We start from the raw sequence: 21,240 nt of genomic DNA, 5'->3' as shown, positions 1-21,240 counted from the left end.
CCCACGGCCTCGCTGCAGCTGCCCCGGAACGAACAGTGTTGGAATTGGCACCCGGCAACGGCTCCACACCAAGTGGGGGGGAGGCCGTGGGGGGCTGCACGAGGGCAAGGGCACCTTTGATCCCTCCCTGCCCTGCAGAGGGGTACAGGGACAGGGCAGGGAGGGCTGGGACTGCGCCTCCCTGCTTTTCCAGCAGCAGGAAGCAAACACGAGCGGGCAGGCGGGAGCAATAATCCGCAGGCAAGACCTGCGCTGGGAAAGCTGGCGCCTCCAGAGCCAGGGGCAGCTGCTGCGGGGACCCCGGAGCCTTTGAACCTGGGGGGGCAGCTCCAGAGTGCCCAGGGACTTGGTGCACCCCTCACCTCATAGAAAAGCAAAGCAGAGCCACCAAGCCCAAGAGACTTAAATTCACAACTTGTTTAATGCCAGTTAGATTGCTTTACATGGAAAAGTTACAACACTCTCTCTTTTTATTTTTCCCCACCATATGATGCCTTACATATAACAATGCCACAAGGTCGCAGACTTTATCACACAAACTCTGGGAGGACCCTTTGCTCAACCCGCCTGCACAGTTCAGTGCTCACAGATCACACACCGAAAACACAAGCTTACATTAGCTTTGCTCTTTTCCCCGTTTAACACGTCGCAGCACACTCCAGCCAGCCGACAGCATCACACCGCTCGCCTACATGAGCCAAGGCACATGCACACACCCAACACACACTCTCGCAGTGGAAGACCTGCAGAGAGCACTTCTGGGAACTCCACTCCTGCCTCGGCAGCTGCAAGCAGGGTGGGGGAAGGAGTTTGTGCCATGCTTTAACAGCTAAGTCAATCTGAACAGCTCGTTCTCGCCATGCTCGTTAGCCAATGTGCTCAGCCGCAGATCAGCCATGGCTTGGAAATCACTAGCCCTCCCTGCCAAGCACGATGAGAGAAGTCATGATGAGCCAACCTGCTCCCAAGGCAGCTCCAAAGCAAGAAAAGTGAGAGATGTGGTTTGTGAAAGTCCCCAGCAAGAGAGGAGCACGATGCGGGGACAGAGCAACGAGGGGCTGTCCCCCCTCGGCAGCATCCCGGGGAGCAGCTGGATGCCGAGAGAGCAGGGAGCACCGAGCTGCCGACGCAGCACAAACTGCGCGTGCCCAGACGGCGCTGCCCACCGCCCCAGCAGCTACTGGGACTCCTCTGGGGAAAGCACCCATGTCGCAGGGCGAGAGGTAAACCCACTCTTCCATCCGCCATCCCTGCAGGAGCCCAGGGCAGCGGGGAGTCCCAGCAGCGCCACGCTCGCCCCATGCCACCCTGTGCTCCGGCTGGGCTGCCCGGCTCCCTCCTCCTGCTCCAGAATGGGCACAAACCAGTGTGAAACCACTCCACAGCTGAGACCTCGTGCGTGCCCCCACCCCAACCATCTATTTCTTCCTGGAGGAGAAAGCAGCATCTCCTGGGGGTCTCCATGTTGGCATTTAGGCAGGTGACAATCCACAACAGACAAGAAAATCCACAGCAGCAGCTACCAACCACCTCCACCCCTGGTGTGAACACCCCCGCCCCTGGGCTCTGCTGCCCGACATGGTGGTATCACACAGGACACCCGTGACAGACCACGTCTTGCTGCAGGTGGACTTTCACTTCAAACCTGCTTAATTTTAATTTTAACAACTACTCAGTGCTTTGTGGTGGTCCTTCCACATGATGAAGTTTAACAGTGAATAACAAGCAACAAGAAAGGGGCTGGGAGGCCATCGGATGATTTTTAAACCAAGTCCCGTGCTCCTGCAGCAAGAGCTACAACAAAGTAGTTCTGTTGAAACCGAGTTTCAGAAATTACATGGAAATTTCATTTCAGAGGCAAGTGAGGCTGTAAGACGACAATGCGGCTGCCAATTTGGGCTTTGGAGACTCAGTGCTGCCAGCCTCCTAAGGAGCAGCGAGCTCCTGGCACACAAGCTCCTCACAAGTGCCTCGACGTACCTGCGACATGCAGAGGTAGCACCAAGAGCCTGATCCAGGCTCTGGTGTAACAGCACACGTGGTCAAGGCTGTAGTGAACAGAACGGCACCTCACGGCCCTTCTCCGTACCAGCCTTCCTACACCTCAGAAGCTCACCCTAAGGATACCAGTGGCACTGGGGAGAGACAATCATATCCCTACTGCCACCCTTACAGTCTGGTTTCAGGGAAAGAAGGAGGGGGGGGAAAGAGAGAAAAGTATTGCCTATGCAGTCTACGGAGAACAGGTCAAGGTCTATATACACAGCCAGGAAAATCCAAACAAGAACAGGAAACAGCACTCACATCCCAGTGCACTGGAGAGGGCACGAGGCAGGCAGGAGCCAGGTGCAGGGCAGGGAGAGCGTTGGCACATGTACAAAGTAAGACAGGAACAGGCTGCTGCAAGCATAACAGCTTCTCTTTAAATTAAAAGCAACGCATACACACAAGTGCTTTGCATCACATCCCACGGCACTCATCACACAGGCTCCAAACACACAAGCAGGCACTCTCTTCCCATACAACTTAAAAATAAAAAAAAACACCAACAAAAAAAATCAACAACAGGTCCCTGGCTTTGACTTGGAGATAAAAAAAAGCAACACTTCTTCCTTGCTTTAGAAAGAGAATCCCCCCTCTTGCCCAGACATGGCGTTTCCCCCCTTCCACCCAGAAGAGGCCATGCTCTCTCCAAAAAAACAGATCCACATGAGTTGTTTTGTTTCTCAGACACATCTCAACTGCTTTTGTCCTCAGGAAGACTCCAGAGCAACCAGCCTGCCACAAATGGCACTGTGGGAAGCGCCACATGCATGGTGGTTGTTGGTTGGGTTTTCTTTTCTTTCTTTTTTTTTTTTAAGCCATTGTTTTTCCTTTCTGTTAACTAAAAGGATCAGCCCAGAACATGCAATAGCAATTTCAGAACTTTCTGAATGTGCTCCCTCTGAGGTGGAGCCTCTTCAAGTCTCCTCCAAAGTTTAGAGCCCAAAAATGTATTTGTTTGAAGGCAGCTGTCAAGCATGCCAAAAATCAAGCTATCTTACAGGAAAAATTGTATCAAGTACTACAGTACCTATTTGGAAAAAAAAAAAAAAGAAAAAAAAAGGAAAATAAGCAGTTCTCCAGTTTCTTCATGTAATGGGGATGCCAGGCTATAAACAATGCCCTTAGATAATCAGAGAGGCTAACGCCCAGCCTAGAGTTTAGCCCCCTTGCACCAGTTGTACTGAACAAGTCTGGCTGGCTCCTACCTCCAAAGATGTCCATCCGAGGACAGAAGGACCCAGAGCAGCGTGTTAAACCTGTTCCCACAGAGGCAAGGATACTCTCATCTCTCCCAAGAGGGGACAACACAGCAGCTGGGATGGCCTTGGTCCGGTCTCAATGGTCCATGTCAAACATGTTTTCTCCAGTATACAACACGAGGGTTGGAGGATGCTGGTTTAACATTTCTCTTGTACCCGTTTCCCTTTATGAAGGATGAATCCGTAAACCTTTGGCAGTTCCCTCCCCTCCCCAACCCCAGCCCAAATACTGCCCAGCGTGGTTCACAAGCACGTATTTAATTAGCATCTCTTGGGTCCATCCTCCAGTCCCACTGGCACTCCCTCCCCTTCTGGCTGATCGTTTGGGGTTCCATGCACACCAAGGTAGTGGTTTTATCCTGGTATGTCAGGCTGTAGTCTCCTGGGTCCAGTATATGGGGTTTATCGTATCCTGGTGAAGAGGTTGAGAACAGATACAGACTCCTGACAAGAAAAGACAAAGCAGGTGCTAAGTACTCCGCAGTTGTGCTGCAGCGTTACTCCATGCACTTTTGTTGGGTTTTTTTCTTGTTGTTGGGTTGTTTTTTTTTTTTTTAATAAAGCAACTGCTAACCTGGTGAGGTATCTCCAGCTCAGGGCATGATCTGAGCTCACCGTTCAAAGTCCAATACCATAAATATTCCCATGGTTTTTTTCCAACTGATAACAAGGAGCATGGCAGGCAAGTGTGCCATTCCCACAGCTTTGCAGGAAGCTGTACCCCAGAGCCGTCAGAAACCAGGGGGACACCCAGCAGTGAGCAACGCTAGCTCCCCGCAGCTCATTCCTTAAGATCTCTCTGCCATTCTCCACTGCCTCTGCCAGACATCCAGAGAAGCTCTCAGAGCATCTGGCACAACCCGCTTCCGGTGATGGCGAGCTGCCAGCGGCAGCATCCACAATCCCATTTCCATCCAAGCCACCATTTTAAGCAGTTTCATAAGCAGCTAGGGGATAACCATCTCTGAGGACCGGGTCAGTTCACAGCAGCATGCTAGCAGGGAAGATGGTGGGCTCAGGGTGAGCTCCCTGAAATGCTGCTGTGTTCAGCAGCCCCGTAACAGCCAGGAGAAGGATGTTCTGTCACACTGCCTTGGGCACACAGAGGCAACCTTTTATTTCATCTAATGACTACAAATCCCTTTATATCTCAGCAAAGTTTAACCCTTCACTGCATCCAGCCCTCGATCTGCAGGATATGGCGAAGAGATCAGAGGCAAGGCAGCAGAACAGAGCAAACTTGGACTGAATTCACCCCCAAAGGCTGAGCCTCCTGCAGGACACAGCTGCAGCCATCCACACAACGCATCCTTACCTTTGTCGAGCGAGTTTTACTGAAGACGTTCCAGAAGCGCAAGGTTTCATCTCCAGCTCCTGTAACTATGGCTTCCCCATCAGGGGACATTGCCTAAGGCCAAGAGAGAGCAACCTTTAGCATCTGTTACATTTTTGAGGTTGAAAACAAATCTTCAGTGGAATGTATGAGAGAGATTTAACTCTCCTTCCTACTTGGCTGGCAGTGAGAAACCAAACAACTACCTCTGCTTTCATGCGCCTTATTCAGTCTCAGTAGGTGCCAACTGGAGCACTTGCATCTTACTTATGCAGCTATGGAAGACATGGGTGGAATTATCATAAAAAGGATTCTTGTGTTAAGAAATCCAAGGCATTTGTAATTGAGGCTATTCCTCCCTGGATTATAAATATGTGTTAAGGCAGGAAGTGTGATATGACTGGCATTTGCCAGCTCTATTAGTCACTTACATTGGAATCTACCTCACAAAAACAGTACAGCGTATTTATCATCTGTTATGAATCCGCTGAAAGCCCTACGTAACCGTAACAAAGCAGGTACGAGATCAATGTGGATTAACTGCACCAAGTATTTTAATGACAAATTAGGAGGTCTGAAAGCATCAAATTCTTCCCCTGCTGGCAGTCACCAGTGAAAAAGTGTACAAGTCTTAAGGGAACAAGAAGAGATGCTTGTGCTTCCTCAGAAGAGTTTTGGCAGGCTTTGCTATTCATTAATAAAGCCTCACATTTCCATAGCAGCAAATCAAAGTATCCCTTGCAGGCAAGGAAACCAGATACAGAGCGTTTTTCATTGCTTGTAGGGCAGCATTCATATCTCCACCTAGACTACAGGCAGCTTACAGTGCCACTGGCACTGCGGCTTTGGGTCTCATCTCAGCGCATGCGCAGCCACATAAGCAGCTACAGAAGTTTTCAGAGACATGGCCATCGCTTACCAGATATAAGACTCGGTACGAGTGCCCTGTTAGCTTTGCTACTTGAGTTAACGAGGGGTATTTCCAGACGAGGATCTGGTTCTGCGAGTATCCGTGGGTACTCACCTGAAAGGAGAGAAGGATAGGCATCACGCTTCCTAACGCAAGACAGCTCAGCAGCAAGAGTGCACAGGGAGGAACTTACTAGCTCGTTGGCATGTTTTGACCAGGCCAGGTTGCACACTTGCGACCCAGTGTCAATGCACTGCAAAGGCTGCCCGGTGAGCGTGTTCCAGAAGCGTATGCAGCGGTCAGCTGTCCCACCGCCGGAGGCAAGGAGTCCGTGCTGGTGTGGAGACCAGGCGATAGCTTTTACTGCTGCAAGATGCTCTGTGTATTGTTGGACAGGACTCAGGCTGGAGTGATTCCAGACAAGCAGCTGGCAGAAAGGAGAGACGTGATCAAACTTGCGCTGCAGTCATGCATCCCCAACACCCACAAGCCACAGTGCTGCACTGGGACTGATGAGGGCAGTTAGGCAACAAGATGATTTCACACAGCTCTGCCCAAGCACATGCATCTCCACTCTGCACTTGCAGCTCTGAAGGCAGTCCCACCCTGCCACCACACTCAACTGAGGAGCCATTCTACCACTGGGCCGTAAGGACGCTAACACTCCTTAAGTTAAGCTTATGAAGCCAAAGACAGCATCACTGAACATGAACTCAAACCCTTCTTTTGTTTTTATGGCTGTATTATTCTAGAACACATTTAGAAACATGTTCAAGTTCATTAGAAGTTATTCTGAGCAGGAGGAACTCGGTACAACCATGCTGTCACACAGACACTGGGCAAATTCACTACCTAGCAACCCGCTCCAAAGGGCTCTGAACACTGCTTCTCCATAACAGATGCTTCTTCCATATGGTGCTCAGTGAACTACAAGCCTGCGTTATAGGTATTAGAACTTATATAGTTCTAAACTCAGTTTCCTTCTGCATACATAAACCTTACTGCAACAAACTTGACTATACGCTACCTAAACAAAGTCAGGAAGTACAGCTTAGCAGTAGCTTTGTTGAACTCAAACCCCTGAGTCAAGGTATAGATTTAATTAGCCAAATACAGAAGCAAAATTACATTTGCCTTTTTGAATTTATTAGAGAGAGGAGACTGAGTAGAAGCTTAGCATGATTTATGTTTGGACACCGTCCAACAACCGAAACAAAAGCCCTTTTCAGAGAGGCTGAATATCCTTAAAGAAAGGGGGTCTGACATTTCTTGGTGAAGGTCTAGAGACACTGAGCTTCAGATGACTCCTTGGAAGTACTATACCTTATTATCATTTCCTCCAGAGGCCAGGAGCTGGTGGTCCGTAGACCATTTGAGCCCACAGACCTCCTGCCTGTGGCCCTGGAGCCGCCGCTCGGACTGTAGGGGTGGGGTGCGGATGTCCCTCTGAAGGATCATCCTGTCTCGACTCCCAGAAGACAGCTGGTCCGCATTCCATGCCAAGGCACCTGTAACGCAGGCAGAGCATAAGAGTATCTTGTGGGAGTCCTGCAGGAACAGGTAGGTAGAACACAGCCACCACAGTTGCCAAGGTTTTAAAAAAAAAAAAATCAGTGCTTACGGACCTCCCTTATATCCACTGTCTGAAGTCCTAGAATAGTGTACAAAGAAAGATTGACCTGCACAAACTTACTGAAGGTATCACTAATCCCATTTCACAGTGCAATAAAGCACAGAAATAGAACTCAGAAGGTGCCTTGACTTCCCAAATCTCACTCCAGCATTCAGATTCAAAACGCCTCTGAGCAAAAAAAAAAAAAAAAAAGAAAAAAATAGTCCCCACAGAATAAGAGAACTGGAAATCTCAGTGTAAAGCAGCCTGCCTGTAGGGCTGAAACCGGAAGCCAGTGGCAGTGAAAAAAGATGTTGTAACCAAACCTAAAATGCCTCAGACACAGAGGAAACACCTGCTGCAATACTCAAACACCACCACACCCAAGATCAGAACACCACAATTACTAGATGATAATATTTTGAAGACTGCTCAAGACATAGCAGGGGATAAATATCAATTCTGGTACTTTCTGAGTTCTGCTATTTCAAGCAGATCCTTCGCTTACAAGGAAAAAGTTCAATCATGAAGAAACATGTGAAACCTCTGCCTCCCACCTCCTTACCGACTCTGGCTGTGTGCCCCTCTAGCATGGAGAGCTTTTTTCCTGCAGCTGCATCCCAGATCTGTACAAAGCCCTTGTGAGTGCCAACGGCTACCAAGTTCCCCTAGACAAACAGAAAACCATGATCAGCAAAGCCAGTAAGTAAAGACAGACATAAAACAAAAGCTAGATGCTGAGGAAAAGATTTGAGATAAATCCCACAAGATGGAAAGCATCCAGAGTTCCTCCATCTTACATCTTTTCCCTACTGAGAGGGCCAAGCAGCCTGGCTGGAATATATTTATTGTAACATTTTATTGTCCAGAGCTGGAGAAGCGAACTCTTTCTCCCTCCCACACCTCTTAGCAAATGCCTTGAGAACCTCAAGATACAAGAGGTTGCTCTCTATCCCTTCTTATTTAGCAGAGAAAAATAGTGCAGACAGGAAAACACATTTGATTTGTGATGCGTACAGGGAGTTTGGGGAAATACAGGTTTTAACAAGAAGTTAAACCTGTGAGGAAGAGCTATATGGCTACAATGATAGTGTCTAAATTACAAGCATTTCAGCTGTCATTGTTGACAATCTTATACTGACCCGTTCTGACCAGCCCACAGATGTTACAGAATCTCCTTCCACAGAGAGATCACACAGTCGGGTTACCTTCAAAGTAGGACAGAATGGAATAAGAAACACTCGTTATTGTCATACTACACTATTAGCTGTCTCACAAACTAGTACCTAGTTTGGGACAGAGCATTACAAGTGCTGAATCCCTCACACAGCACGTTCCATAGCTCTGAAAGATGCTATGGCTGGAAAAGACCTACAGCAACAGGTACTTCATTCTCTAGACACTGATGATCATTTACCTGGCTAGTACAAGCACTCCATAGGTAAACACAAGTCCCAAGGCCAACGCTGAGGACATTAAGAGAGGACCAGTCCACCAGGTTCAGGTAGAAGTCATCCTGCAGCTCTGGGGCATCCAGCACTTTGAAAGGAATCTTTGAGATTTTCCGAGTTGGTTTTCGAGGTGATCTTAGCAGCTTCTGACTGTTTACAAAAACAGATATAAAAACAACTACAGGATTTTACACATCAAAGCAGATGGTAGACACAGATGTAGCCGCTCTTTAAAGCATACCTGCATTTCTATAGAAATGCACAGACAAAGAGGCCGCAAAATTCTTTCCAGCAGGTAAGACTGGAAGGCATTAGGTTCCACTTCTATAAAGGAGTTAGGGAGCAAAAAGGTAAACTGACTACTGAAAGTTGGCCAAGACATATTAAGTATCTAGGCAGGTTGGGCACCTGCAGAAATTCTTAGAACTTGACTGTCCCTACTTATCTCCCCAGATTTCCAAAAACAATTCACATAGCAATTTTGGATGCCTTAGAAAGAAGCCCTAGAGAACCTCACTGAATCCCCTGACCCAACCCTTCCCTTCTCACAGTCTGTGGAGAATCACTATTACCTCTTGTTGCTGACAGGAGACAGGGAATACGGTGAGACTTCGTTGCCATCATCTGGACTAGAGCGTTTTGTGCTGAGCGAATACTGCATAAAGAAAACACATCTAGTAAGAACCCCAGCATGCCCAAGACCTAGGGGATCACTCACAACACGCACTGGTGCCCGACGCCTAGCTAACTCCAACACCCACAGTCAGATTTTCCAGACTTTTCAGTTCCTCCCTCTCCCAGGTGCTCCAGAACCATACAAAAAACCTCATCTCCACTGAAGTCCAAAAGCTTGATTTGGTCATTTACCACACTGTCCAAAAAAGCTTGCTTCCAACTCAGCTTCCCTGCCACTACAGAAATAGGAAGTACGGAGCCTACTGCACATACTTACGTTCTCTTTCCAGGCTACCAAATTATCAACTTATAGTTGGCTTGACTAAGATAAGCCTATCTTAGTCAAACCACAACACTAACTCACTTGCACTAGCAGCTTGGCAGACTGTGTGCTTTGTCCCTGTGACGCACATGTGCAACCTCCATTGGTTTTAATGCAAAGTAACCAACTTACAGTGAAGAGAGACTTCTTCTCCGGGGTGGACGGCTGCAGCCTCCTGTCTTCCGTCTGTGGGTCTTGCACTTTCTCAATCCCTGCTCCTAAGAGTTCGTTCTTCAGCAAGGCAGAGTAAGCAAGGCCATCTGTGAATCCAAACGAGCGCTTAGGCAGAGAACTCGGAAGCAGCAAACAGCTCTGCAGGGAGTGGCAGGATCACGTCTGCCTGGCTTGTACATTCATGGGGCCTCTTAATAAGCCTGGGGCTCCAGTTTGGAATCAACATTAGCAGCAAGCTTCCCCTCCTTCCACTCCATGCCATGGAAAGTGCTTCCCTGGCACAATAAATCAAGGGATACAAATAGCCTCTCGCTTCCCAGACACTCGTCAGAAGCCTATTGAGGTGACCTGGTATTCACTCTGATGATGTGGGCATTTCCTAAAACACCAGCATGAGTTTTTGCACACGCACGGAAGTGCCAGTGTTCCCTTGATTTCCAAACTCATCGACAATTTGAAATAAAAGCTATAGGTATGGCACAAGTGGTAGAAAGGTGGTCTCACCTTTGCCATTGTCCGATGTAGCATCCTTTGCTTTTCTGTTTTGACTTGGTGATTTTTCATTTTCCTGAAAGGGAGAAACATGCTATCACCATACAGAAACCTCATGATATATGGTAAAACAACAGACGAAGAAGTCTCCTGGACCACAGGGGCAGCCTGTTTGAAGACATGCATTCAAAGGAACTCTTTGGGGGCAGCAGAAGACCATGGTGCAGAAGATAAGCAGAGCAATCACGCCACCCAGAACAAAATGCAGCATTTCCTCAGTTCCAAGACAGAGCCGAAGGAGAGGGGAGCAAAACTTACATTTATTCTGTGGAAGTTGATGCTCCAGTTGGCCCCAGCTCTTGAGGGAATGAATCTGTCACCATGCTTACTAGGAGAAGACATCGGAGAATTGGAAGGCGTCAGGGTTCTTCTCATCTCTGCTACCTGAATTAAAGAATAAGAGACACACACAAGAACAAGTGTTGATCACAGCAGGGGTCTGAAAAACATCAATGAGGTCTTGTCAAAGCTGAATATGCCTAAGTAGAAGAGCCAAGCATTAGTTTATCCCCTTAACAGAACTAGTAAGCATGTCAGAGTCCAACTGTCAAAAGAAGCAATTAAATAGCCTCTTTCTCACTGCTCCTTCTCAAGCTGACATTGTCAAAGCAAACATGCGGAAAGCTGGAGTGGGGCAGACTGCTTGCAGGGTGAGCAGCAGATTCCTCAACTATTGTCACATTCTTTTTCACAGAATTTATGTTGGAAAGGACCCCAGCTCAGAACAGGGGTAATTTCAAAGTTACATTGAAGGTCACAGCCTCATCCAGTTGAGTTTTTAGCATCTCCAAGGACAATGACCCCACAAGCTCCCTGTTGCAGTGTTTGGACACCCTCACTGTGAACGTTTTTTCCTAATATCTAACTGGAATTCCACTTGTTGCAGCTTGCGTTCGTTGCCTTTAATCCTTCCACTGTGTACCTCTGAAGAGAGTCTGACTCCATTTTCTCCATAACCACCCACCAGGTAGTTGAAAGCAAAAATTTCATCCCTCCTGAACCTCATCTTCTCCAGGCTGAGCAACATAGGTCTCAGCATCTTCCTGCTCCAGCCCCGTGACCATCTTGGTGGCCTCCGCTGGGCTTGCTCTATCTTGTCAAGCCCTACAGTTGGTTTGTTTGCTTGTTAGCCCCCAACTTTTTACGTTCCACATGTACTTACTGAGATTTTTTACGTTCCACATGTACTTACTGAGATTATTTAGTAAAAAGGCATTACTGAGCTACGTAAAAATATCGTAACTCCTTTTTGCAACCTAAACTGAGTTTATATATTCAAAAGCTTTGTTGAAGTCAAGTTATTTGGTTATTCCTAGAACAGCTCAGGAACACACACTTGCTCACAGCCCAACAAAAGACTAAGGTTTGCTTCAAAGAAGTCCCATATCTTTCAAAAGCTCAAGTGAAAACGGTCAAGACAGGCAAGACAGACAACAACTTAATAGTCAGACTAAGACCATTTAGCATAGCCCATCTGTACTTACACAAGGCATTGTGTTTTCATTCTGTATGTTGATTTGGCGTAGGAGACGTCTCTCATAATCCTGGTCCATAGCGGAAAGCAGAGGGGCTGGGGAGGTCAGCAGGCTCAGGAATTTATGTTCATGAAGTCCAATCAGTAATTAGTCTGCTGCAACAGACAGGGGAAGAAAAACACCAAAATATTACACCCCCTTCACATAGAAGCAGCCTCTCCTAAGCCTGTTCTTTAAACTTGAGACCACTTTTCCTTCCCAGAGCATTGGTATCAAACTTGTGTGATACGGGACAGCACAGGGCCGCTAAGGAAAGCGTTTTTCTGTATTATTGCCCTTGGATGCTGATTCACATGAGCAGGCAACCAGCATTTTGTGTCTTACAGAACCTCAGCAGGCAACCACCAGAACTGGAGAAGAGATGGTGATACGTGAATCCAGTCGGTTCACATGAACTGCAGCAGCACAGTTTAGCAAGCCTTCAGTACTCAGGCATGGAAAAACCAGGCACCTACAGCCTATCCCACCACAGCCAGATCCATACCTCAGGCCAGAGGCACAACAGCAGCACACACCACTATGCTGAAGCTAGTTGGGATACTTTTAGCCATGTTGGAAGTATTGCGGACTTTTAGTACCATGCACTGCAGGCACACAGGCAGCTATGGACTAGGTAGCCCCCCTGGGTTAACATTCAATGTCTGATACCCATGCTGTCCCAAACATTCCTCTTGGCTAGCATAAAGCTAGCTCACTTATGGCTATACAGTCTATAAGCAATGTTAAGCATCTTTCAAGCATACGTTTTAGGATAGGGCTGCTTCATAGCCTAGATTTGGCTCGCTAAATTACAACATGCATCAATAAAAAAAAATTAGCTAACGCTTCTGCGAGGATATGTAGTCACAGCCCTGCTCTGAGCTCTGAAGGGCACAGACCAGCATCATTAGTGCCCAACCTCCCAAACTCACACACACCTCGTGCTTTGTCCACAGCTCATGTTGACACAAAAATGCCAACGCCAGAAGAGACATGCCAAGTTGGTCTTTCAACCCAAGATAAACATCTCCAAAGGGAAAGGTGGAATCTAACACACACGCCACACAAAAAAATCCCCACAATACACAGGCATCTGGAAGCTGTGTAGAAATGTAAAGGGATTTTCATTTGCTGTTATTGTATAAACATTTACAGCATCTAGACAGAGTCCCGGCCTCGCAAATGGAGTTGCCTCGAGATACAAACTTGTGGCAAAGTCCGGGAGGCAACTGCACACAAATGGCTGTGCTGGGAGAAAGCTGTCCAGGGACAAGCTACACACTGCCACGCTCAGGGCCTGCCACGAACTGCCGTCAGCTTCCTCCGCCAGCGGGTAAGGTTTGCTGTGAAAAGGTTTACCTCCAAGAACAGAAAACCTACTCAGGGTTTACCACTAGAAATTGGAGGCAAGTTGCCGAGCTAAGAGGGGTACAGGAGCACATGCTCAATCCAGCGAGATGTGATTAAGTATTACAATATTCTACGAAATTAGCTTGAAAGTGAGATAAAGCACACAAATGCTGGACTACAGTCATCTATTAGCTAGCAGAGCTACTTTCCTTTTATCTAAGCCGTTTGTTAGTACTGAAACTTGGACTCCTTACAAATGCTGACATGCAGAGGCCTTTTCTTCCTTGCCATTAAGCATGCCAACACTTTTACAGGAGCATCCCTGAAATAGATAGTGCCAAGCTGTTTCTGAGTACACCTGCTTACCTCTGCCACCTCCTCCCCCAAGCTTTTTTCTTTTTTAATTTAATACATTTCTCCCATATGTTCTTTCAGAGGCAAAACTGGAGAAAGCTACCAAATTTAACAGTAATCAGCTTCCACCAAATGAAGTGAAGAATCAGAGATGGCATTATTGCGAGTGAAAAGTTAGAAAAGTCTGTGGCATTATTAATGAAGGAGGTTAAAAAAATTAGTGCATCCCATGTCAAACGTTCTCCCTCATTTTGTAGTTTGCTTACCACTATCCTTACCTACCCATGATCTTCCAAATCTACCTTAGAGGTTAACAGGACCTCTCAAACCAAGCATTTCAACAAAGTGCTCCCCCTGCCCCCCCCCCCTTTTTTTTTTTTTTTTTTTTTTAAAAACCACCATGAATAAGAGAGATCAGCTTGCAGAACCCACACAAGGAGCGTGATCAGCTGGGGAACACCACACATTTGAAGCTTCCTCCCAAAATGGCTCAGCACAGTATTTGTGAGAGATCTAGATCCAGTTACATAGCAATGTGACATTTTTAATTCTGGATATGAAACACATTTGCTTTTAGGGCTTTTCATTTGAGTTCCTGTCTGTACAAATCTCGACAACAACTTCTAATCAGAAATACAGCGTACACAGAGTGAACAACAGAAGAGACTGCATAGGCAGAACGTGGCAATAATACTAATAAGCCCCAAACAACCTTTTTCAGGCTTCAGATGCTACAAAATAAAGCATCAACATAACATTAATTGTATTTGAATTACCAAGACATCTTCTACCTTTGGCCCTGTCTAAATTTGGAAAGATATTCAGTTTTCATATTTAAAAGTTCTCCTGCGTTTAGTATTCTCAGAGTCTCTCACTTTCATCAGCACCTCATGTTTAACAATTACCCATCCAACTACCTTCCAGTTTTAAGAAGGGCACAAACGACTTCTGGAACAAAAAAGGGTCAGGGATTGTCCAGCTCTTGCTCTGCTCAGGTAGGGCACATCTTGAATTGACAAAGCCAACACAGCTTATGTTTGTTACCCCAACTTCAATACTTGCTGAAAAATCCACATAGGTACAGGCTGCCTCTCAAACGACAGAGAAACAATTTTGCAAAATAACTGCATTCATTTCCCTGCCAACCCTGGCATTCTGCATGCTGGCTTATTAAAAACAGATCCATACTGAGAAAAAAAACATTTAACTATTTGAATACGTTAAGGTTGGGTCAATAAAAAGAACAAAACGCACTTGTTCAGCACCATTACTTTGCCTAGAAGTATTGTTCTGAAAGTAACGTGAACTGTGATAAAATCCATCCAATTCAAAGACAGGACATAAGGTGCATGAAGAAAATAAAGTCAGTCAGAATACAAATTCTTCCTGAGGAATCAAAAAACTCCACCAAAACCCACCTTTCTTCTCCAAGCATAAACCACATAATTAAGTAACAAAATAGTATCCTAAAAGAATATGTAACACACGTAGCTCCTCCAGATCTTTTATTTCTTCAACTAAAAGAGAACTTACAGTCCACATACTCCCAGTCCTTATGGCAAAGCCTTTCTTACCTGCTTCAGGGGAAATAGAAAACCCACCCACTTCCCACAGAGTTAGCAAGAGCCTACCCAAAACCAGAGACGCTACCTTTTCTTTGGGCCCGTATTTAATGGCACAGGTTTTGAGGTAAAAACATGTTATTATTCAGGTGCTGAATATTTACAAGCTCTCAGGAAGAACCCCATAATTTACCAAAGGGAAAAGGATGGAGTAAACAAGTACTTAGTCCTCTAAGTCATGAGCAGCAGGATTTGAAATCAAATCCAGATGTCCTGCTTCCCCAAAGCCAAAGTTTTCATCTTCCAATGATTTATCTAAAACCCATTACTAGGCAACACTTGCAAATCAACAAGTTAAAGATCTCAGCTGGCAACAGAAATGGTAGTCCATCTATCCCTGCACTTCCTTTGTGCCAACTCCGGCCCTTGCCCGACCACGCCACACGCCAGTTTGGCTCATCGAGATGACAGAAAACTAACTTGGCCCCAAAGGGCAGACGTTTTCTGCTGGTGTAGTAAGCAGCACCTCCACCTCAGCCTGGAGTATTGTAAGAGTATTTCCAGTTACGCACTCTTCTATTTCCCAGACTTTTGATCAAGCTGTAAGGGAAAAAAAAAGAGCTAAACCATAGTATTTTTGCTATGTAATAGTAAAGCCTATCACAAATGCATCCAGAATGCTAAAGCCAGCTTCACAGCACTAAAGCAGACATGGACAGGGAGCAAGATACTCTGTGCTTGGCCAGCCTGAAGTAGAGCTCATCCACATTTAACCCAGAGGAACACAGTTTACATGTTATGTCAAAAAACCAATCCTTTTAAGTAACTAGCTTCCTTTCAAAAACAGCAGTAGTACAAAAACCTAGAGCCTTGTGTAAGTTTTACCAATCTTTACCTTTTTAAAACTGTAAGTACGCAACTTCCTGGCCTGTATCAGAACTAGTGTGGCCAGCAGGAGTAGGGAGGTGATCGTGCCCCTGTACTCGGCCCTGGTGAGGCCGCACCTCGAATCCTGTGTTCAGTCTTGGGCCCCTCACTACAAGAAGGACATTGAGGTGCTGGAGCGTGTCCAGAGAAGGGCAACGAAGCTGGTGAAGGGTCTAGAGAACAAGTCTGATGAGGAGCGGCTGAGGGAACTGGGGCTGTTTAGCCTGGAGAAGAGGAGGCTGAGGGGAGACCTCATCGCGCTCTACAACTACCTGAAAGGAGGTTGTAGTGAGGTGGGGGTTGTTCTCTTCTCCCAAGTAACCAGCGATAGGACGAGAGGAAATGGCCTCAAGTTGCGCCAAGGGAGGTTTAGTTTGGACATCAGGAAAAATTTCTTTACTGAAATAGTGGTCAAGCCTTGGAACAGGCTGCTCAGGGAAGTGGTTGAGTCACCATCCCTGGAAGTGTTTAAAAGATGTGTAGATGAGGCGCTTAGGGACATGGTTTAGTGGGCATGGTGGTGTTGGGTTGATGGTTGGACATGATCTTAGAGGTCATTTCCAACCTTAATGATTCTATGATTCTTATCCAGCGATTTACTAAGGTGTTAGTGTGAAAAGCATTTATAAAATTAATCATTTGCAAAAGCAACCGCCATACAATGGAAGCAAGTAAAGCTTTATTTCAAAACAAAATACAAACTTTGTTGCCTCGCACTTGTCAAAGAAGATTGTTCACAACTAGGTATTGCACAGAGACCACACTACCAGCAATGACAAAATTACTTCAGTGTTACAGTGACAGACAAGATCTTCACCCTTCAGCCTCACTCTTGAAGGCTGCAGAGGGATTCAATACTCCACCAGTAAACCAAGACCTTGGATTATTGCAAGAACCATCATATTGCATCAGTGTATTTCAGAGCATAATAGGTAGGTGACTACGCTTCACTGAAGGTCCTGCAAAAATCCATGTTATTTCTGCCTTTCCAAAGCATCCTGTAAACAAGCACCTCCTGCCCAGGGAGCTTCCAAACCCCTTTATACACTCGCTGCCATCAGCTCTGGAATGCCCCTATTCCAAAACCACCAACTTTTAGGCGACCAGCAACAGGCACAAACTGAATTCAAGTTTGATTTGAAAGTCCACGAGGCTCAAAGGCATCGCCAAGACATTGTTTTCATCTCCTGTCTGCACTCAGCCTCCCAGTTCGTAACGGTGGCATAGAAGCTCAAGATGCTGCGATTCCATACTAAGCTTAGGAGACGAGTGGTATGCACAGCTATCTGTGCCTCTCTTCACCTCCGGTGCCAGAAAATATCACCCCCTCCCCACAGGCAAGGGCCCAACCTGTAACTCAGATTGGAGGTGACAAATGTTTGACTTTCTGCAACTCGCTGCACCTCCACCTGCACTCACACACAAGCTACAAGACTTCCCACAGCCCTCCAAGTCAGCTTCTGAAGCTAATTTAAGGCTTTGTGTCTACCTTTCCAAAGCAATGTACAGTCCTACCAAGACGACAGAGGAACTCTGACCAGCAAACCACAGGGCAACGGCGCGAGTTTAGGACACTCAGGTCGCAGAGTGCTGCAGGAAGCCTGCGTGAGCCAAGGACGAAGTATTCACGACAAAGAGCTCTGTACATGGCACGGACTTTCACATGCCAGCCAGCAGAAACTCAGAGTCTGTAACACCTTCAGGAAACAGCAAAATCTCTGTCTTTGGAAGAGCCTTTACTAAAAATAGATACCCCTCTCCACTAATAAATCCTCTCAGGATTTATTACAAGCCCAAAAAGTTTTTCACCATTACAAGCCCAAAAGTTTTTCACCAGGATTTTCATACACAAAATAGTTGTTCTTAGATGCAAGCCCTCATCCGAGGAGAACACTCCAGGAAGTCTATGAAGAACATTGCTATTGCTGCCTCTTTTACGTGGATGATGCTCAAATATTACCATTGTTTTCAGCAGAGATGTTTCTCCTAAATCCCCCTTCTCCCCACAATGGGAAGAAAAGAAGGGAAGCCGACAGAGTCAAGTATGCCACGCTCTACTCAAAAGACAAGTACATTTTCAACTCAAGACTCAAATACGAGTGTGACGATCATTACAGAGATCAGACTGTCAGAGTCGCCAGCTCCCTCCACTGTTGTACCCATGCAGCAGCCAAGCCCCTAGCTGAGAGGTTTCCAAGCTTGCTTCGGCCAGCTTTTAATAAGCTAGGAGAATTGTAGGTTTGTTACTTTACCTAGATGACGTTTTCATTCAATACACATCTCACTGCAGTGTACAGTAGTCTGTCAGCAGTGCAGGGTTTATCTAAGTAGACATGACAATCATGTACTCGGCAGGGGATTTATCAGAAAATCATCACCATTAAAACCCTTTTTATTGCCTGCAGCTAGTGATTATTTCATCTTTTCACCGTGCTGCTCCATAAATAAGAGGGCAACTCCTGCTCCCAGAGAATCCAAAATAAAGTACAAAGTCTTCAGCAGTGCAGGAAGCCATACACTGGGAAACACACAGAGTGTGAAAACATAACGCATGCTCAATGAGGGGTCACCTCTGTGTCATCTCTTATCCGTGGGTCAAAAGGCAATCTCTGCATCTAATTAACAGAAAGTCTCATAAGAGGTTCATCTATTATGAAAGCAAAACAAGTAAGAAGCAGCAGAAAAAACACTCTCCTGTTTTAGAGATGCAGTAATTAGCAAAAGTACCTGGGTTCAACAGCGTTTGAACACCTCTTCCTTTCTGGCTGTTAAAAGGCTTGATTAAAGCTCTGAAGGCTGAGGTAAAGATCAGGTTCAGCTCTGGCAGATCATGCTTGAGAAATACCAAGTGCTGAACAAGTTCTGCTACTCCCATTTGCTCTGCTGCTCCTGCGGATGTAATGAAACAGGTTCCTGCTGGCTGTGCCTTTGTGCTCGGGCAGAGCGGGCACGAAACACTATCCCTTGCTGCAGGTGCTAGAGGATAATACGCACGCTAGGGAAGGAGTTGGGTACCATTTCCTCAAGTTACTACTGCTTGACAAAGAGGGGATACGCATTAAGCTCGCCAAGTTCTGCTTTGAGATTTCACCTCAGTCCCTGACGTAACCTGTGCCAAACTGATACGCCTGGATGCTGCTACCCTTCCCAACTCAGGAGGCGGAGGGAGCGATCAAAAAAGGACACAGCTTTCTCCGTGCTACCTCGCCACCGAATCTCGCCTCGGATCCAAGAGCTGAGCTACTGGCAGTCGCTGGCCTCTGCAGAGGCAGCTGGCCGAGGAAGCAGAGGGCAAGTTGCAGCAACAGCACTTCTGTTTTCCATTGTCACCTGATGTCAGTTCTCCCCACATAAACACATATTTTGGACAAGTCACTGGACAGACAGGAGAAATGGAGGTTTTGCTTTCAGCTGCTCATCAACCAGCATATGATGGCACTCATTTTGGTGATTACCTAGAAGATACTTACTCATTTACTTATTCTGCATACCGCAAAGCGTTTAATAAGAAGGAAGTGCGGATGGATGAAGTATTTGGACCTTAGGGATGTGGGGTCTTTATAAGGGTGGAGTTTTTCCATGTTACACATTCTAGACTCAAAGAAGACTTACTTAGGAGTAGACGGAAGCACAAGAGAAAGGCTACCATATGCATTTTGTAACATTTTACAGAACCTTCAGGGCTTTTTTTTTTTTTTTAGTAGTTTATATGCTCCCTCTGAGCATGGCAATTTTTCATAAAGTTGCTAACTTTAATAACATGCAGTTTCCCTTCAAAAAAATACAAAAAATTCACAGAATACAGTTGTCGGATTATCTTACATCTCAAAATGGAGTACAAACAGCAAAAAGCACCAGCTCTAGATAAAAGGTCCGCTTTATCGGAAGCCTTATCAGAAGTCAGTGCACTAAAACCCAAGATTAAAAATTCACCAGCAGCCTTGTCCACGGGGTTTTACTGAAAAGGCCAGGTGATTCAAAAGTCTGCTTCATCATAACATTTAAGCTACTGAAGGTGCAACGGTGTCCCTGGTCAACCCACAAAAGAAAGTCACAGAATTTAGAAAACACAGCATCTTCAGTCAACAGACCCAGAAAATTCTGCTTCTGTATTAAAAATAATAATAACAATAAAATAAAAATCAGTCTTTAATATGAGATGTTGTTGCCAGCAGGGGAGTTGCTCTGTGAAGAACCTTCGGCACAAAATACTAGGTTAGCATTATTAAACACGCTAACTCAGTAAGAATCAGCACTTTACAAGAAAATGAGCACAGTGCCTTCAAGAGAGCTACAAATCAAGGAAAAAAAATCATCCACGCAACAAAGCCTAGGACACCTTCGACAGATGACTCCAACGTGACCTAACAGACCTCACTGCGCTTTAATGACTCCTCCAGCAGAAGGCCTCCCCTCTCACCACGCATGGAGGATGCTCAGTGCGGACTTTCAAGACGTCAAGCCTGTAACTTCCTGAACGTGCGTACTACTTCCATCTGCAAAACGTCAACCACACATTAAAAAACCCTAACGAAAGACACAGTGATATTTAGCTCCCTCAGGCCCCCAAAAGCCATTGGATGGACAATGGCACATCACCAACTTATGTTGCGCATAAACAAGTGACTTCCAAAACTTTTGTTTCTGTCACCACTTGGTAGTTCTCTTTAGTACTAGAGTCCACGCCACAAAAATCTCAGCTACCGTTCACGTTATCAATTTGATCAAGAAACCAAGAACTGGTGACCCCCCCCCCAGCCTCTGGCTCTCATCACGCCTTTCCAAAGCAGGTCAGGGTACACTGACTGAACAAAGGGTCTATGGCAAGAGCTTGCCGCCGCTTTGGCACAACCCCCCGGGGGTCCGGGTGCACGATGTCCGTTAACAAACGCGTCCGATGCAAGAGAGCGTTAAGGCATATCGGCTCTTCAGGGCCGCTGCAGCAGTAACGGCGGCACAAGCCTGCCTGAGCCCCCACGCAGCCCTCTCTAAGGGTGTCCTAGCACAGCGGCCAGCGCAGCGCGATGGCTCCGAGTCGTCGGCAAAGGTTAGGTCCCATCCTGTCAGATCTGACAAAACAAGCAGGGGAAAGGCACTCCCGAGGAGCGCGCCCATTCCGGGCAGCGAAGCGCCAGCACTGCTCGCTAACCACCTTCAGCTCCGGACACGGGGCAGGCGCAAAGGCCGGGAGGCCGCTGC

General features: G+C 46.5%; 1 protein-coding gene across 4 annotated transcripts; it reads right to left on the bottom strand.

The window, feature by feature from the left end:
* Nucleotides 1-3,707: 3,707 nt before the first annotated feature.
* FZR1 (fizzy/cell division cycle 20 related 1 (Drosophila)) lies at nt 3,708-11,967 on the bottom strand. 4 transcript variants are annotated; one of them, XM_009581605.1, is made up of 13 exons: nt 11,819-11,967; nt 10,593-10,718; nt 10,287-10,350; nt 9,741-9,868; nt 9,184-9,266; nt 8,578-8,761; nt 8,303-8,368; nt 7,726-7,828; nt 6,872-7,056; nt 5,742-5,975; nt 5,558-5,662; nt 4,621-4,713; nt 3,708-3,749 (listed from the first exon to the last, which is right to left on the bottom strand). In XM_009581605.1, exons 1-13 carry the CDS (start codon nt 11,885-11,887, stop codon nt 3,708-3,710), a joined length of 1,482 nt encoding a protein of 493 aa, XP_009579900.1. In that variant the 5' UTR covers nt 11,888-11,967. The 4 variants fall into 4 exon arrangements, with proteins under 4 accessions (XP_009579900.1, XP_009579899.1, XP_009579901.1 ...); XM_009581604.1 differs by having other exon boundaries at nt 4,606-4,713; nt 10,593-10,714; nt 11,815-11,887; XM_009581606.1 differs by having other exon boundaries at nt 10,593-10,714; nt 11,815-11,887.
* Nucleotides 11,968-21,240: the final 9,273 nt, after the last annotated feature.

Source organism: Fulmarus glacialis, unplaced genomic scaffold (assembly GCF_000690835.1).
Source record: "Fulmarus glacialis isolate BGI_N327 unplaced genomic scaffold, ASM69083v1 scaffold18387, whole genome shotgun sequence".
NCBI classification, from domain to species: Eukaryota; Metazoa; Chordata; class Aves; order Procellariiformes; family Procellariidae; genus Fulmarus; species Fulmarus glacialis.
Note: the sequence above shows the minus strand (reverse complement) of the source record. Positions and strands in the feature narration are given on the sequence as shown.

Excerpts from the sequence above, each read along its gene's own strand:
- FZR1 (XM_009581604.1), bottom strand. The coding sequence starts at position 11,887 with ATGGACCAGGATTATGAGAGACGTCTCCTACGCCAAATCAACATACAG. Across the intron at positions 9,869-10,286 it reads TACATCGGACAATGGCAAAG|ATGGCCTTGCTTACTCTGCC; the intron begins GTGAGACCACCT and ends TTGGATTCACAG. Across the intron at positions 7,829-8,302 it reads CTGTGGGCTGGTCAGAACGG|GGGAACTTGGTAGCCGTTGG; the intron begins GTCAGTATAAGA and ends CTGTTTGTCTAG.